General features: G+C 38.0%; 1 protein-coding gene across 3 annotated transcripts in view; it reads left to right on the forward strand.

The window, feature by feature from the left end:
• The window catches only part of RALGPS2 (Ral GEF with PH domain and SH3 binding motif 2), a 101,881-nt gene that overhangs the window by 63,025 nt on the left and 24,541 nt on the right, over positions 1 to 14,315 (forward strand). For all 3 annotated transcript variants that reach the window (XM_059821763.1, XM_059821764.1, XM_059821765.1), the window contains exons 8-12: positions 2,273 to 2,410; positions 3,331 to 3,421; positions 6,037 to 6,104; positions 6,779 to 6,914; positions 7,831 to 7,982. In XM_059821763.1, coding sequence (XP_059677746.1) covers positions 2,273 to 2,410; positions 3,331 to 3,421; positions 6,037 to 6,104; positions 6,779 to 6,914; positions 7,831 to 7,982 — 585 coding nt within the window. The remainder of the gene's footprint in view (positions 1 to 2,272; positions 2,411 to 3,330; positions 3,422 to 6,036; positions 6,105 to 6,778; positions 6,915 to 7,830; positions 7,983 to 14,315) is intronic.

The following is a 14,315-nucleotide window of genomic DNA, read 5'->3' on the forward strand; positions in this document are numbered from 1 at the left end:
CCTGGCTGGATACAACAGGAAAAATGAACCATTTATAGTCTAGAAGAATGTTCAACAGAATGTCGCATTCAATTCTTGACGTTCACTTAATAAGAAACAGTTCCAGTTGTTAAATGCATGAAGTCTCTGATACATGTGGAAAATGTTAAAACTGTGTGTGTGATGGTTTTGGGTAGGTATTAGAATATTTGATAACATCTGACTGGTGTTAGAAGTAGCAAAAGCCACAGAGATTATGCCCTGTGAGGAATGCAGAATACTGGTTTCAGTTCTGTCAGTAGCCAGCCGGCACTTAAGTGCATTCAGTTTGCTTTCATTGATCTTTTTGGATTCTTCGCAAAGGATGTGCCAGTTATATTTGAAAGAGAATTACCCTAGTATGCTTTCAGAATTATTTTAGACTTCATAGAAATGCCTTGAATAATTGTAGAGAACAGCTCTCTACTGAAGAGCTCTTGATTTAGCTAAAAGAAAAAAAATCGGTGCTTAACTGAACAAGTAATTCAGAAAGATAATCCTACAAATACATTGGCTTATAAAATCATGCATAATATTGCAGGTGCCTGTTCATAGTGAATTTCCTTAATCATAATTAGTAAGCATGATTTAATTCTTTCTGTGGAAGACTGAGCAGGTTTGGGATTTCTGAGGCCTGTTTGGACGTTGCTTAGCAAAGTTACGTTCAGGATAGCTTATGCAGTCTGGATAGTCATATTTATATTGCTATGCTATCTGATGTTTCTTGAGTATCCTTTCTATTTTTAATAAACTGATTCTAGCAGAATAGAAAATTGAGAAATTTAGTAGTATATCAGGTCATGTGTAATACCTTTTTATTCACTTTTTATATGTCACCTTTCAACCACAAGTATTTTAATTTGTTTCTGTGTGTGTGCACACACGCGCGTGTATGTGTGGATTTTGGAGTGATGCCCAGAGTTTCCCAACTCACATTTGAGGACTGTACTGGTTAGGTGCTATACAAACACAACTGCCGTTCTTGTGAGGTTGTGTTAATAGTCTTCCACCTGTAAAGCCAAACTTCTTGTTATGATTCTAGTTATACAAGGCTGAGTGTGAAGCAAAATATAATTTTAGAAATTCCTTGTTATTGAAATAAGTTTCTTAAAAACATTTTTAAAGTTTGTATATTTTGTTTATTTGGATATCTTGTGGAAGATGCAGGGGAGGAAGAGCAATTCCTTTTAATGGCCGAATTGGTAAGGATATGTTTCACTTAGTTGAGACAAAAGTGATCAGTCTATGGGTGAAGCTCAAGAAATAGAGTTGAATTTAGAATTAAAATAAGTGGTTTACCTACAGCATTAGCATGTAAGGAGGAGGATTTTCTTCTCTGCATGATCAAGGGATTGAAAGACTAGTAAGGGTCCAGTGGTGGTAGGGAAGAAAGCGGTTAGAAGACTTGAAGAGTCTTATCTGTAAGACTGTTGTATCTTTGGATTTGCGATTAATAGGAACTGCAGGATTCATACCGCGCTTCAATTTGCGTGCGCTTTTTGCCTAGTTAACTTCTCCCGTGTTGGTGAAAGCTGAGTTTGAGTTTCTATTCAGCTTGAAGAGTTATAGATAATATGATTTTTTCCTTCTGTTATTTTTTTGATTGCTAAATTGGAGGAATGAAGTAGTAGACTTCCTAAAATCATTAGTAATTTTGATCATGTATTTTAGCATTGTGTTTAGTATGCTTCGTATTTGTCAAGGGAAAAATTAATTGGTGATTCGGCAGAAGATTAGGTTCATGAGTAGTTGTGCCTGTCCTTGTACTTTTAGATCTAGAAAGAATGACACTGTAAAGTCAGCTGGTACATGCCTAGTGTGATGCAGGGGGAAATGATCCTCTCTGCCTCCCACTGCGATTCGTTGTGCAGAGAATGAAAGCTTGCACACAGAAACCTTGCTGTACTCGTACCCTCAGCATCTGTGAATACAGCTGAGATAAGGTTGACAAAACTAAGGATTTAAGTGATTGAGGAGAATGCAGATTCAATCGCAGACAAGGTTGGCATGGTGATGTACTTTCCTGTAAGTCCAGGCATTATCATTGTTTTACTCTGAGGTGTGAAGGCTCTTGGAGATCTTGTCAAAATGATTTCTCAGGTAAATCCAAAATAATATTCTGAGGCAATGCTGTTGTCAACCTGCATGCATGTTAGTCAATGAAAGCAAAAATTCTTCAAAATGCTGTTTGTGAGTGTTTTCTGCTAAACGGGAGGCACTAAATAATGAAACTTTTCATTCTAATCTTACTCAGGTATTTATCTGTCAGACTTGACGTATATTGACTCTGCCTACCCATCAACAGGGAGCATTCTGGAAAGTGAGCAAAGAACAAATTTAATGAACAACATTCTTCGAATTATCTCAGATTTACAGCAGTCGTGTGAATATGGTAAGCTAGTGTGCAAATACTGCAGTATTAAAGAGAACAACTTCAAAAGCTTTAATATTTGTCCTCTGTAATGCAATGTAAGTAAGGCCCAACCCATTTGAATGCCATTAACACTCTCACCCTCTCAGCCCAAAAGTCTAAGTTTATTCTGGTGGTGTTGGTTATGACAGAGTGTCAGTGTGAGGAGACAGAATAAAATTGCCCTTTTCTTACATCACACACATTTTTGCAGTACGTATTTTCCGGAAAAAAAAATGTGGAATACATTGTACGTAACAGTAGTTTTACTAGCGCGTTATAAACTTATATCCCTGTGTTTCATAATTTTATGACTATGAATTCTAAAAATAGTAGGATTGCTTTTGGAGTAGTAATTTTACTGGAGCTAATAAAATACGTTCAGCTTGTCGTTTGGACGTTTATAGTTCTGTTCATAGATCAGATAATGTATTTTTTCTTCAAAGGTGGTCTCCCTCGCAGTCCTCTTCAAGTTCTAGTAGAGTTGTAAGGCTGCGTTTGTGGTGGTGGAATGCGAATTAGCACAGGATTGTGGCTTCGCTGAAAGCTCAATATAATAAGAGTGTAGGCTGTGTAGGAGTCTCAGATACAACCCTCCAGGTTCCAGGTTTGGGACGTCAGTTTGACCAGGGGTGGTCTCTCACTTTTCCCTGATACATGCTCTGATAAGCAGAGTGGCTTTAGGGGCATACGTACCTGGCTTTATGTATGTGGGCAATGCCAGCTCAACACATGAGAATTGCTATGAAGGACAGAAATTTCAACATCAGTAGGGACTGTAGTTTGTACCTCCATCTCACATAAAAAATGCAAGAGATCTGATTCTGTTTAAATATTTTCTCGAAAATAACTTTGCTTACCAATGAATGGTATGATGATAATGAATGTCATCTGTTCTCCAGATATTCCTCTGTTGCCTCATGTCCAAAAATATCTAAACTCAGTTCAGTACATAGAAGAACTACAAAAGTTTGTAGAAGATGACAATTATAAGTAAGTATGAAATGCTATAACTAACTGTAACTCATTACAAAATAACTTTTATAACACAGAGCCTGTCACTTTTAAGATTGCACTTGTATCGGGGGATTATGTGTCTCGGATGCACCAGTTGCAAGTGGTGAGGTTACAGCAGTGTCCTGTGCTCAAGACAATTTTTGGCATGCTGGATGGCGTATCTCCTCCCTTTTCTATGCCTGACTGCATCAAGCCCTAGCTTTCGGGTCTCTTTGGTCTGTTGATTTGATCTGCAGACCTCTTCGAGTGTCCACTAATGAAGACTCTGTACTTCTGGCTCGTGTGTAACACCGTTCAGTCAACAAGATGCATCCTATGATTGGAGATAGTTTGTGTCATTTTTCATCCGAACAAAGTCATCTGTGCATCCAGTCCCAAGTTCTTACCAAGGGTGACTTAAGGCTTTCACTTTCATATATATTTCACTTTCATGTTATATTTTTCTCTTTGATTAGGTTATGCAGTGTGAGTGAACTGTAAACACTTGATTTTTGAGTGGCGAGATACTGTCCATCTGTGTCCCCACCCATTCCTCTTCCAAGTATACTGCCACAGACAGAGGTTTCTGCTTCCTTAATTAAATGATTATTACTGTATTAAGTGATTTGGCATCCAGCAAAACTGGGGGATGGAAATCTCTGGCAAGAGACAGGAACAAGCCCTGAGGCTAGGAAAAAAACTAAAGCAAATCTGTTGCATATGAAGAAAGTTTTTGTTCACTGGCTGATCTGCTTGAGGAGGTTCCCCACCCTGCCCGCCCTGGAAGTTTGTCACCTCAGTTGTGTTGAATTGGTTGCTTGTGTAGCTGCATTCGAATGGGGGGGCATGGTATGCACACTAGAGGAACAAATACGGTTTACCATTTAGTAGCACTAACTTGGATTTACTAAAAGGCAGCAAATGGGGACCCTTCGGTTTATGTCAAAGAACAGCAGTTGAATAGAGCTCAGACACTTGGCTTCCCTTCACGTGTTAACAATCTTTAAGATTTGTAAATTGTTCTCTGCATGTCCGTATGCAAGCATCCGGCTTTACCTTTTTGCTGAAATTTTCTATAGCCTGATTTTGAAAGTATTGCTTGCTTATCACTGAGAGTAAAGCTCTGTGGTTAAACATTTGAAGGAAAAAAAAACCCAAACAAAAAAAACCCCAACAAACCAAACCTAAGTTTCTTAACTGCAACGTCTGCTTCTTAGTGGCATATTGTTTTCATGAATTCCACACTCCACCTTCCTCCGCTTTCACTAGGTAGGACTCACTACTAGTGGGGAATTTTATTGCTGAAGGAGCTACAGTCTTTTCATCCTGTACAACCCACGTTTTGATAGCAGGGAAGTGAATGGAGACAATTACATGTAATGCAGAAACATGGCTGCTATTCGGAAAGTCTGTTTTTACACCTACGGGTTTTTTATGTCTCCAAAGCCAATTTTTTATGGGGGAGGAGGGTATTTTGAAGAACTATTCTTACAATCAGTGACTAATTTACTTTTTATCGCCTAAGGAGTCTGCAAAAAAGCTGAAATTAGAGAACAGCCATTGTGAATTGAATGCATGTTTTTTCTTCCTAAAGGATTTTATTTTAGTTTAAAAAATTAAGTTTAAAATTGTAATGAATCGTTGCTAAACTGTCTGAGGCTGGGAGGGAGAGGAGCTGTCAAACTTTTTCTCCCCAAAATTAAGTAGATGCTTTTCCAATCCTGCTAATTTCAAAGATTCTAGTTCTGCAAACTGTGTGGAGTCTGCCCTCTTTGTGGTACTGTTGTAAAAAGTGCCTATTGTAGAAAAAGCTTGAATTATGGATGCAGTCAAGTTGATAATGTATTTTCCAAAACGCAGAAGAAGGATTTTGGCTTTTAGACCAGAAAAGACAAAAGGCTTGGCCCAGCATACTAGTGCACTTTATAGAAAAATTTAAAATATGAAGTGTAGTAAGTATAAATAGCTTAGCCAAGGTGGGGGGAGCAGTTGTATACTTTTTATTCTTCCCAGTTTTTATGCTAGAGTAGTGTATCGTCACCGAGTTTCACGTATCTACTAGCAGTCCCAGGGCTGTGTGGGACCTGGCTTATGCATGGCTATGTTTTCCCTGGAGAGTGGTGCCAACACACCAGGTTGAGCTTTTGCTCACAGAGGGTGAAGATGGCAACGGGCGGCTGTTTGGCTGCTTGTGGCTGGCTGTGCCAGCTGCGCCGGGCTCCCTGACGCAGAAGAGGTTGCAGGGCTGTGCTGTAGCCAAGGTTTTGCTGTGGCGTCTCGTGATCCTTCAGCATGGTATTGCAAACCTGGCCTGGTCTATAGGAACCAAAGCAATAGACTCATTTACTACATTATGCCCTAGCATGTCATTTCTTGAATCCTGGGCCCTGTTGCAATAGTAGAGGGTTTTTCCACCCAAAAAAAAAAAAAAGTTTGGAAATAGTGTGTGTGAAAGATAACTGTGCATGGTTTGCATTAACTTCATAGTGTTTCTTGCAATTCCAGAAACAGGCAGCTTTCAATTGTAAATTTCAAAAAACATTTTTTCAAAAATTTACTTTTATATGCTTCTATTTCCTGATAAAGTAATTTTTAATGCTTCTTTAATGCAGACTTTCATTAAAGATAGAACCAGGGACCAGCACCCCTCACTCTGCTGCTTCCAGAGAAGATTTAGTAGGTAAATGCTTAATAAATGTGGAAAGACTTGAGGTTGTCAAATGCATTATTTTTGAGTTGTGAATGTGGAAAATATTTGCCTGAGACTAATAAAGAAGTGTGGAGTATAAACACTGTATATTTGTAATAAAAAGTCTAAAGGTGACCTGTAAAGAAATTCTTTCAAGGAATTGAGTCAGTTTTTTGTGTTCTTGTATGTATTGTGGCACTAACTTGTTAGTGTCATTTGGGGTGAAGAGCTATTAAAAATTGATTCTTTGTTGTGTCTAGAAAGAAGGGCCTTCATCTAAACTTTTCATGGTATGATATGCTTCCAAAAATGTACATTATTTTTGATCAATGCCAAAAGTGGTTGAAGGCAGGAGTTTCAAAGCATAGAATCAGTGGGACCTGTTTAATGCTGAGGTAGCTAATACAGCAGCTGTTAGGACTTATAAAATAACTTCTAACTAGATGGTCTATTTGAAATAAGTGTGTTAAGGTTTTTTGCATAGGATTAAAAATAAAGTGCAGGGGTTTTAATTATCAATATGAGTACGTCAATGAGTTTTATTACAGCCTACCTCTTACAAATTGAGTTTAGGAAGTTTTGTGCAACTCTTCCACAATTTTCTGAGAAGTAACCCTGACAGTAATTCTAAAGTTACTCGGGAGTAATGTCTTTTTTGTTCCCAGGCTCTGAAGTTGGAGCGTCTCCACAAAGTGGACGGAAAAATGTTGCAGCTGAAGGAGCCTTGCTACCACCAACACCCCCTTCGCCTAGGAACCTTATACCGCATGGACATAGGAAATGTCACAGTCTGGGATACAAGTCAGCATTTTATTTAACCTGAAAATCCTAAGCTTTGTGATGTATCATCTTCCAATACAAAAACATTGCTTTTAAAAAGTATCATGATTTGTACACAGTACTTCGCTTGGAGACCAATTTGTGGCAAGAGAGCAAGCTTAGAACTATAATGGTAGTATCCTGACCAAAGAGAATTAGTCAAAATAGGAAGACTGTGTGGCTGTTACGATGGACAAGAATAGCCAATGAGTTAGCAAAAATAGGCTCTTCCTGAATGACAAAACTATCACTTACAGAAACTCAGTGCCAGTGTAATTCTTTCAAATTCAAACTGAAATAATTGTTTTATTGGTATATTTATAGTGAGACCTCCTTTGTAGACTTTCATGTAACCTTGTATAGTAATGGCTTCGTTTTTTTTCTATATAGGTGTATTTTTAATTAATATCTTGATCATTATATCATTAATTCCCTTGTCATCTTTTCAAAATGCAAGATTGTAGCTATTCAGTAATTCATCTCTTAACTTGTATTTTGTAAATTTACATTTAATGAGCTAGAATGCAATTCTAAAGTTCAATTAGGTACATGTTATAGTAAGACAAAAATACCTTAGGATATCAGAAGTAAGTTTTAAAGTACTCCTGACTTTTTCTTTTCTCCAAGAGTGCTGTTCAGTTTTAAGACTAGCAATTCCTATAGATAATATAGTTTGTGCACAATTGCTTATGTCTTGAGCCATGATTTAGTTTGGTATTCAGAACACACTGCATGCAGTCCTTCAGGATGTTAAAGCAACAGCTTTTGAAGTCATAGAATCATAGAACCGTTTAGGTTGGACGAGACCTTTGAGATCATCAAGTCCAACCGCAAACCTAACACTGTCAAGTCGTAGCAAAAATAATATTGTAACAATTTTGTCCTTGTTCATTTCCAGTTTCATACACAAAATGAATACGGCTGAATTTAAAAGCGCAACATTCCCCAACGCAGGACCAAGGCACCTACTGGATGACAGCGTCATGGAGCCTCATGTTCCATCCCGAGGGCAGGCAGAAAGCTCCACCCTTTCTAGTGGAATTTCAATAGGTAGGAACTGTAAACATACTCATGCAGTACATGGTCTTTTAATAAAGAATTTAGCACAATTGTGATTGTACAAGCAGCAGTACTATTCTAAAATACCAGTTCTATTTTAGAACAAAATTGAGAAATGTAGGTGGAGAAAGGCAGTATAATTTATACAGCATGTACTGACAAATTATAAAAAAGCAGATTACTTTTTTGGTATCCCCTTTAACAATACAACCTCTGATACTCCTCCTCTTCCTTGATGGGGGTGGAGGGAAGGTCAGGGCACCATTTTCTGTTCTCCACCACCCCCCCACCCCCCCCCCCAATCAATCCAAATTAAAAATGCCTTGTGGTAGGATTTCTATTTAAAATGCCATATCAAATTGACAGTGAGAACTGTAAATTGCTGACAGTCTTTAAGAGCATAATTTCTAAATACTCCGGGCTTTTGTCAGGAGTAGATGGCAATTTAACTTTCAGATACTTCAAAATGTCAGAATCTATTTCATTTTGGTAAGTTATTTATCTTCAAGTGTTTAGGGTATTCTTCTTTTGAGGACTTCTGCTTCCCGAGTTTCTTGTGTGATGGCAGTTGGTCTCTTCCTGTAACGCACAGATCCTTAAAGCGGAGGGAGGGCAGGGCAAGGCAAGTGCTGTTCAGATCCACCTAACTGCAGCCAGGGTTGAGAAATGAAACCTCTATCACAGTCCTTTTTCTCAAAATTATGAGCTTGATAGCATTCAACGGTGTTCAGTTTTTATGCGTTTATGGTAATACAAAATTTTTGTAGTGTTACGCTTTTCTTTGGGTAACTTAATTTTAAAAAATAGTTTTGCTTTTCAGTCTTCATGGAGAGAAGCAAGGTCACACAGTTTCAAATTATGCTGTTTTCAGGAGCTTTTCATGTATTTTCTTGAGGAGCAGGCCATATTCTGAGCAAACATCAAATATATTTTTCATGTGGAAAAATTCAAATATCTAGAGACAGTAATTTTTAAAAATCATGTTAATAAGTAAATCTGTGGAACTGGCTTAGACCAAGGTAGTTTGAACCTGTTCACATCAGGCAGCTCCCGCTATTAAATGTGCATCGCCTGTCTCTGTTTTCTACGGGTTCTCTGCTGTGGCACAGTTTGCCATTTCAAAATCATCCAGCAGGAATGGTACTTACCAGCACAGAGACAGCTTGCATTCTCAGGGATTGCACAGTACAGGAGAACTAAACTTTTGTCGCCTTTGAGATGTAGCATTGCCCTTTTCTCAGTGCAGCTTTTTATTGATGTTTTCTATCTAAATATCTAAGAAACTTCTCTGCAGTTGATCCTTTTTTCCAGGGTATATTATTTATTTACCTCCATTAGAGCCTAGCAGGGAAGGTTTGCCAGAGCTGACAAGCAGTTTTTCATAAGGTACAGTTAAGAACCAGTCACCATCTAGATACTTTGAAGAATACAGGGGGTTCCTACTTTGTCTCATCTCCTTAGTGATTCTGTGAATTTTTCAACTCTGTTCTCTTGCTTAGCTCAGGCATGACCTTATCGACTTGATGTAGTCACCCTTACAAGTGGGAACAAAATTGCCACTTTAGAAGACTTTTATAAATCACTTGTAAAACAGCAACCTTACGCATTTTGTGCAAGATCAGCATTTGTGGTTAGAACTTCCCTTCTCCCATTTTCTTCCACCTTGAGCCTCCCCGTACTCAGATGCTTCAGTTTTATTACTTTTTTGACAGTCTAGCGTCATTGTTATTTTTGCTGCTTCTTGATTATGAAAATTTCAATGACGCAGAAGATTAATAGAGGTACTAGAAATACGTATGGAGGAAGAAAGTAAGTTCTGGAGGCTTGCAATATCTATTACTGAAGAATTCTTGGAAATGTAAGTTGTCTGGCATTCTGCACTGCTGCTTCAGCAGGATTTAAGGAAGTTGATTGAAGCTGCTAAGTTCCTCCATCATGTTTGAAGTAGTCTATTTACTTAGTACTTGGAAATAGTACAGTCACTGCAGCAGAGAGGAGGTTTACAGTATTCTACAACACAACTTCAAAAGACAGTCAAGAAAACTTCTTCTGAACGTGTGTACTGAAAAGAGTGTTATTTCTCACCTTGCCCATAAATGTGGATTTAAACCTGTTGCTCTAGAAACAGGACTACCTTTTCTTAGATATAAGCCTGTATAGGACTTAACTTTTGGATACGTGATCCCTTTTCAAAACATGGACAGTGTTTCTGATATGCCAACATCTTGAATGTGACCTTAAAGATGACTGTAATACTACTTTAAATCAGTCTTGTGTTTTGAGGGCTCAGAGGCGTTCAGATATTTCATATTGGAGGATCTGATATAATCTGCCTCTGCATTAAATATCAAAAAAGCGGCAATGTAACAACAGCGTCTGTAGGATGTTTGTGTGCAGCACTGTACTGTTACGATGCTTTATCTAAATCGTTAGAGCATGCGAGCTTGTGCGTTTTTTATCAGGCCTTGTGTCTTGAGTTGCCTTTGCTGTTAGCAGATTACTGTAGTTCATTTACAATTCAGTAAAGCAATTTATAGGCATGTTATGAAGATTCATCAGAGCACTGTTTCTTTTTCCACTGGTGAACACACCAACTTCTTCAGATACATAAGGACTCTTTCACTTGGATTTCTTCAGTTATCCCTGTGATAGAAGCTTTCAGTCTGTGACAGAGATCAGTTAGAGCATCACTAGGCTTGAGATTCATGGCTGGATGAAATTCTGTTCTGCATATAAGCATACTAAAACTGAGCAGTTAATCAAGTAGTGTGTGTGTCTCTAAACTAAGAACACACATTCAAGTGTTGATGAACAATTTGATTGTGTTGTGCTGGGGAAGACTGATGATCCATTTTGGGAATGGTACATAGCATTCCAAAATTTTTGTATCGATGTAATTGATCTTTCCGATATGAAGGACATACTAAGTGGGTATCTTTATTTGCAATGAATGATTCCTAAAGCAGCAGCAATGCAGAAAGTGACCCAAGTATGGGATTACCTAAAAAATAGGCCAGTCTGTAAAGTGACAGCCATGGTCAGAGATACTTATCAGATTCTTTTCTTAATTTCAGGGTCTGGAGGCTGATTGTGTACATTCTAGTCATTCTGCAAAAACCTACAACTCAAAAAAAAAAAAAAAAATTAAAGATACAGCCCCCATTATGTTAATTTCTTGTGCTTGGTTCAAAACAGTTCTTGTTACTAGAACTGTGAGGCTGCGTTCAGCAGATGGTCATATATTATGCTAGGGTAAGGGAGATGTACATCTGGTTCTGTTGCCGTTTTACTTTCTAACATAGGTGGTTGTTATCTGAACAAAAGTGAGAAATCATTTTCCAACAGTGCCAAGACTGTCCTAATTAGAAGGAAGAAACACTTGACCAGCCGTATATACAGTATCAGATGGGAAATGTTCTCTTGAATTCAGGAATGTAACAAAAAGGAAATTGTCCCTTCTAAGTTTTAGATGTTCGTAATTTAGACAGCCGCATTTGAGCTAGTCATTTGGAGCTCTTTATAATCACATAGAGAATTAAGATCTTCAGGGATATGATTCATCTCATTCTTAGGTGGGTGACTAGAAAGAGGTTATATGACTTGTGTCCCTAAAACCCCACTTTACTTCTGTTCACTGCAAAGAGAGTTTTGACAGATAACACATGAAAATATGGACAGATGAATACCGCTGAAAATACATCTGTTTTGTGCAGACAATCCAGAATATCTGCTTTTAGTGAATTAGGAAAGATGCTTTTACTTTGCAGTGAAAGTTCATTGACAACCCCCACTACTTGCTATCAGGAAGTCTTAAAGCTACAAGATAGTTTTGTTCTGCGATCCCTCTGTTTTGATGAGGTCGCTGTATACACTCTTTCAAAAGAGTGAGCTTGCCCTTCTGAGGTCTAAGCATTGCTCTTGGCTGGGTTGAAGGAACCACCTGCACACTCGTACCAGCTGTTCTCCTGCATATATTTGCCTGCTGTCACCTCCTCACCTAAAAGTAGGATAAATTACGATGCTTTTACTAGATCGTGGTTCCACTCAGAAATAGCATGAAACTTCCTTTTATTCACAAAATTATTTTTTTTAAGAATACATGGTTTTCTATACTCCCTGATTTTCTTACACCTTTTAAGTATTCTGTTCTTGCTTAAGTGTACTCTTAAGTATCTTTGCAGCAATGCGCAGCTTGCTTCATTAATGTTCTCAAAGTTTTGGATTTCCACCACTACTTACAATTTGGCTCAGCTGCATTACGGAATTTCTTTTCTGAAGCTGAATTTGTTTACAATGGCTAACTGTCCAAATAATTCTGTAGAGGAAAAGGGACAGTGTAAAATAGACCCCTCTTTTCATATATTGCTTCTGTGTTACTTTTCCCCTCTTACAGCACCTAACATACAGGATGCAAAGTAATTTTGCTTAGGAGATTTTTTTTAATGGTACAGTCTCACATATATACCACTTAAGAATAGATGTCGAGGTATGAACGCAGAAACACTTGGCTGAAATTGAGAATGTAATTTTAGGTGTTTAAAAATTCAAAGAAAACACATTTATGGATTGTGTTTGTAGCAGTGTTGATTGCAAATTCTGTTCTAACTTTGGAGTGTTTTCTTTCTCAAACTATTTCTTTTTTTCCTACTTATTTTTTCTAATCTACAATGATATGGATGAAAGCTCTGGAAAAACTAAGGCTCTTGAACATTTGCCTTCAGTTGTGTGTTCCAATCACTTGAGACTAGCTTGAGCCTTTATTCTAATGCAGTCGGAGAAATTAATGCTGCAGAGTCAAAGAAAGGTGTTTTAAATCAGTGTGAATTAATGTAAGAAAGTACCTTTGTAAGAACAGTACGTTTTCAAACCTAAACTGGCATGAAATGCATACAAGAATATCAGCATTTTAATGAATTCCTCTATTAAGTCACCATCTTGAAGTACTTGAATTCTACAAGGGATTATATTTCTCGTTAAATAAATGAAGTATAGGTGTAGGTATACAGTGTATGCATTTACTTTCAGGTTTTTGGCAGCCTATACAGTAGGGAAGAGCTCTACACAGCCAATGTTTGTTTGATTCCTTACCCTGTAGTATACTGTTCAGGTGTTTAGGACTCTGAGTCATCAGCAGTCTGCGTCAGAAGATCAAAGTTTGGGTAGAGTTTCAGGCAAAAGGAAGATGTGGGGTTTTTTAATATTCCATTTAAATGAGTGTATGGATGCCTGTCTCTTGTCATAAATGTGGATACCCTGATTTGCTATTGTGAACTACTACTTTATTAGTGATAGGGTAAATATAAGAGCTGTATAATACTTTAAGTTAAAAGTGCACATGGGATTTGAGAGGAGAGGGATATACAGGAGTTCCAGCACCCCATTTCTTCCCCAATCCTTATTAGTATTGTTTGGTCCAAGGCATGTGCTCTGGGTGTTTTGTGATTAATGCAGCTGTACAAACCCCCCGTTTCTGCCCCTTCTTTATCCATTTGTTTATTTGCTTTTCTCAGTTTTTTATGATGAAACTCATTATCAGTGATGATATTAAATGTTTGTGTTGATTCTCTGGCAGCATATTGCTTGAGTTGTTTGTCAGTCTTTACACCATTCTTACTTGGTTAACTAGCAAGCCAAAGTTGAGCTATTTAAACTTTATTGTACAATAGTTAAATGGTAATGAACTAGTTCAAATACACATGAGGTTTTTCAGTATGGTCATAGACTCAAGAAGGCAGAACATAACTTTTAGGGCATGGAGTCCACCTCCATGATGTTAGCAGGGCTGTACTGTGCTACAGCAACTGATGTTCAGGTCTCCGGACCATTTTTTTTCTTCTGTTTTCGCATGAGAATTTCAAGCTCTGTCAGGTCAGTCACCAGCTATAGTGACTCAAGCTCTGGAAGGACTGTGTAACTGGTGCCAAGAGAGTGTCAGTGGCAGATTTGAGAAGGGGAAAGAATTTTTAGTCTGAATACTTTTTAAACTCTTTGGGGTTGGTTTGTTTATATTAACACCTGTTTAACTTTGGGGACTAACTTCTGGATAAAGGAAGCCTGTGTTAAATGTTCAGCATCCTCAGACTTCTAGCAATGAGTGGATGCCGTGACTAGGGGGGAACGGGTCTGCAATGGTATAGGCATTCCCTATCACATAAGTAAGAACCTAGCCTCGCGCTGTTTGTGCGGCTGTAGCACAGACGTATGTATATGTGCATCTACAAACGTAAACAGAAAATTCATGTCTGAATTCAGCTGCACTACTAGAGCTCTGTGTAAACAATCCTGAAACTTGTCAGGTAATCATCAGCACGGTTAGTGAAAAAA

The sequence above is a fragment of the Gavia stellata genome, chromosome 10 (assembly GCF_030936135.1).
Source record: "Gavia stellata isolate bGavSte3 chromosome 10, bGavSte3.hap2, whole genome shotgun sequence".
In the NCBI taxonomy this organism is placed as follows: domain Eukaryota; kingdom Metazoa; phylum Chordata; class Aves; order Gaviiformes; family Gaviidae; genus Gavia; species Gavia stellata.